The 3,243-nt window shown below is 33.5% G+C and overlaps 1 protein-coding gene across 2 annotated transcripts; it reads left to right on the forward strand.

Annotated features, from left to right (window-relative positions):
- The first annotated feature begins 892 nt into the window (after nucleotides 1-892).
- On the forward strand, nucleotides 893-3,025 carry LOC105462376 (probable 39S ribosomal protein L24, mitochondrial). Of its 2 annotated transcripts, XM_011708902.1 has the most exons (6): nucleotides 893-985; nucleotides 1,076-1,186; nucleotides 1,650-1,832; nucleotides 1,946-2,148; nucleotides 2,239-2,425; nucleotides 2,610-3,025. In XM_011708902.1, the coding sequence occupies exons 2-6, from the start codon at nucleotides 1,091-1,093 to the stop codon at nucleotides 2,694-2,696; spliced, it is 756 nt and encodes a 251-aa protein (XP_011707204.1). In that variant the 5' UTR covers nucleotides 893-985; nucleotides 1,076-1,090; the 3' UTR covers nucleotides 2,697-3,025. The 2 variants fall into 2 exon arrangements, with proteins under 2 accessions (XP_011707204.1, XP_011707203.1); XM_011708901.1 differs by having other exon boundaries at nucleotides 912-1,186.
- The last annotated feature ends 218 nt before the right edge of the window (nucleotides 3,026-3,243 follow it).

Here is a 3,243-nt window from a genome sequence, read left to right on the forward strand (position 1 = left end):
TTNCCGATTGTTTCGACTTGATCGTTCTTTCGACTTCCGAATCTAACGCCCCGGCAATCACATTCGTGAATTATCTTATTGCGCGCCGGTTATATATATTGGCATCTCGCTCTTTACTCCTAATCGTCCGCCGAAAACTGACACGGGCGATGAGGCGGTCTCTCTCCATGGTCCGCGCGCTCCCTATAGTCCCATTTCATGCGGCCACGCAGCGCGCTAGCCGCTGAGGCCGCCGAGTGCCGATGCGTCTACGTCGGAGTCCCACGGAGCAAAAATCTTTCCGTCGCGTAGCGTTCCGCTACTCCGCACGCCAAGCGCTCTGATTGGAGCGCGCTAACTACTCAAGTCGAGTATATAAGCAGAACGCTACATAATAGGAAACTTTTTTCTTGTCGGACTCCGACGTGGTCGCGTCGGCACTCCGCAGTATAGTAGTACGGACACGCACACATTTTATTTGGGATAGTCTACTGACTGTCTACATAGATGACACTTATACAATAGTTTACGTTGTCTACACGTAAACGTAGAATATTATATTTTATATATTATATTTTATATTTTATATTTTATATTATTCAAAACGACAGAAATAACCTTTTATGTGTACAAAATGTTAACTACGTAGCCATGTCAAAGAATGTTACCAATGGATAACACACGTTGGGTACATACAGTCGGTATAGAGGAAAGTCTGAAAATGTCCTGCGCGCGTTTAAATAACATAGCCAAAATTGAAATAAAATAATTATTATTGAATTAAAATAATTTTATTATTTCATTGTTTTGTTTAATATTACATAGCAAAATCTGGTTTCTCGAAGAGTGGATTTAGTACGGACACGCATCATAAATTGTGCAGAAAACTAGATTTTGCTACGTAATTTGGATCCACTTCTTCAGAGGGCATTGATGCACGTGGGCATTTTAGCGTTTGTTCCATGCGTGTCGACACTTTCAACATAACCTAACCTAATGAGATACAGTAATTGCTCATTTTACATAAGTATTTTAAAAGTAACGCGAGAATAAATTGTAACATCCGTATTTGAGTGTAGAAATAATTTTTGTACAGTTCGAGGAAGCAGACATGAGATTAACGTCCAGTTTGTTAAAACGCGTGGGAGAATGGTCGACGAAATACTCAAATTTGCCGGACAGATACATAAAACGCGCTATGGAACAGGTTTGCACAATTGTTAAATTTGTTTTAGCCTGCACATTGTCAAAGGACCACGCATAAACCCCACAGAAATTGAACTTGAATCGAATTGGGCAAAATTTTAATATGTTATAATTCTTTTCACGTTGATAAAGCGTCATTTAGAAAAAGCCCATCATTCCATTAGTGAAATCTTTAATAACGTGGAAATTTACTTATAACAAATACAATACAAAGAAAAAAAAGATATATTTATATTATTTTTATAATATTACATATTTTTTATGAGAACAATAATATTAAAATGATGAGTTCTAATTTTTAGACTTTGCACAACTGAATTGAATAACTTGTTTAGTTTTGCAAGTTGTGTTTATTACTGAATTAATAATTAGGTTAATTATATAGATTGCTCAAAGTTGTCTTAATAGCACTCTGCTGACAAATTAGTTTCTTTTATTAATTTTAACGTTTATTATTTGTTAAGGTTTACTGGAAGACTCCTCGCAAACCAAATTATTTGCCACGCACGATTGAAAGAAAACGATTTCATTTCTCTATACATCGTCCATGGACGCACGATTTTCATCGTGAAAATGCACCTGGTAAAATGCATCCATTCATTCATGTAGAGCCTATTAAGGATTGGTCCTTTTTTCGAGGTGACAGGGTATGTCACTTTATTGATAAAACTTTTCATGAAAAATAAAGAGAAAAGAGATGACGTTTTAGTAACATTATTTTTATAGAAAAATATTGCTTATTACTCTTATATTTTTCTAGGTAGAGATTTTAGTAGGAAAAGATAAAGGAAAGCAAGGGATTGTAAAAGAGATTTATCAAGAAAGAAATTGGGTGATTGTCGAAGGACTTAACATGAAGCTGACGACCACTAAATGGGATAAAAAGTATCCTCCTATGTGTATACTGAAAGAACAGCCGCTATTAATAACCTCGCAAGTGCAATTGGTCGATCCTTCAGATATGTGAGTTGTCTATTTGAAGAATTTATTTTCGAAAATAAAGACATATTGTCAACGTTTTACAATATTAATTTACAAATTGAATTGTTGCAGGCAAGCAGCTTCGATAGAATGGCGATACACAGAGGATGGCCAGCGTGTACGCATATCCGTGAGATCTGGTAGGGTAATTCCTATTCCCGTTTCGAGTCAGGAAACAATAGATTACAAAATCCCTCGGTTGTATGTAGAACAAGCAAAAGACACAACCAAAGCTGATGTCGAAACAATAACTTACGAGGTACGTCAAATATAAAATATTTCGAATTTAAATATCTATTTATTTCTGTTTATAGATCTTATATTAAAAAGTTGAATAAAATGAATGAAAATTTTACTGCAACATTTGAAGTAACACATAAATTTTGCATAGAAATGTCTGAAGTAAAAAAAAAATTAAATGCATTATGCTCTTCTATTTACAGCCAGCATTGAAAACGTTCCAGATGGATGTCATGGATGAAATGGGTATTAAAGAAGATCGTGTTCCAAAGAAGTTTTATTGGTATTAATCATTATATACAATTCGCAGGTATTTTCAATGTACAGCTATATAATATTTAATAAATATATATTTAGCGAACAAAGGGATGAGAACATAGTTTTTTAATATAACTAAAAAAAATCTCACAATCTTTTTAAATGAAAAAGATGCGCAAAAATTGAAACGTTTCCAATATAATTCATCTTTAATAATTTCAACGTCTTTTTCTTAGTATCGAAAGATTTTGTATTTCTTTAACAAAAGCTATATTCTGAAGTGTCCCTGTTTGCAACGCTTTGTATAGGAAATACGCAATAAAAAGACCATTGATAACATAAAACATTAATAAAAAAAAAACGAACAATTCAGTGCTTTATATATATAACGAATTTACAAATTGGATTAAAATACGTAATAATTGATTAGTATTTCAATCGATAGTTGCTTGTTTTATGCTAAATCGTGTCACACACATATCACAGCACAAAATTTTAATAAATGCAAATCCCGAAACGCGCTTCGTATTACATTTAAATATACATTCCGATATATCCTTTTACATTAATATTCTGTTA

This window comes from Wasmannia auropunctata, unplaced genomic scaffold, assembly GCF_000956235.1.
Source record: "Wasmannia auropunctata unplaced genomic scaffold, wasmannia.A_1.0, whole genome shotgun sequence".
Taxonomy (NCBI): domain Eukaryota; kingdom Metazoa; phylum Arthropoda; class Insecta; order Hymenoptera; family Formicidae; genus Wasmannia; species Wasmannia auropunctata.

Bases quoted from the DNA above. Each gene is read 5' to 3' on its own strand.
- LOC105462376 (XM_011708902.1), top strand. From the start codon at position 1,091: ATGAGATTAACGTCCAGTTTGTTAAAACGCGTGGGAGAATGGTCGACG. The intron at 1,187-1,649 runs GTTTGCACAATT...TTATTTGTTAAG, and splicing joins TAAAACGCGCTATGGAACAG to GTTTACTGGAAGACTCCTCG. The intron at 1,833-1,945 runs GTATGTCACTTT...ATATTTTTCTAG, and splicing joins CCTTTTTTCGAGGTGACAGG to GTAGAGATTTTAGTAGGAAA.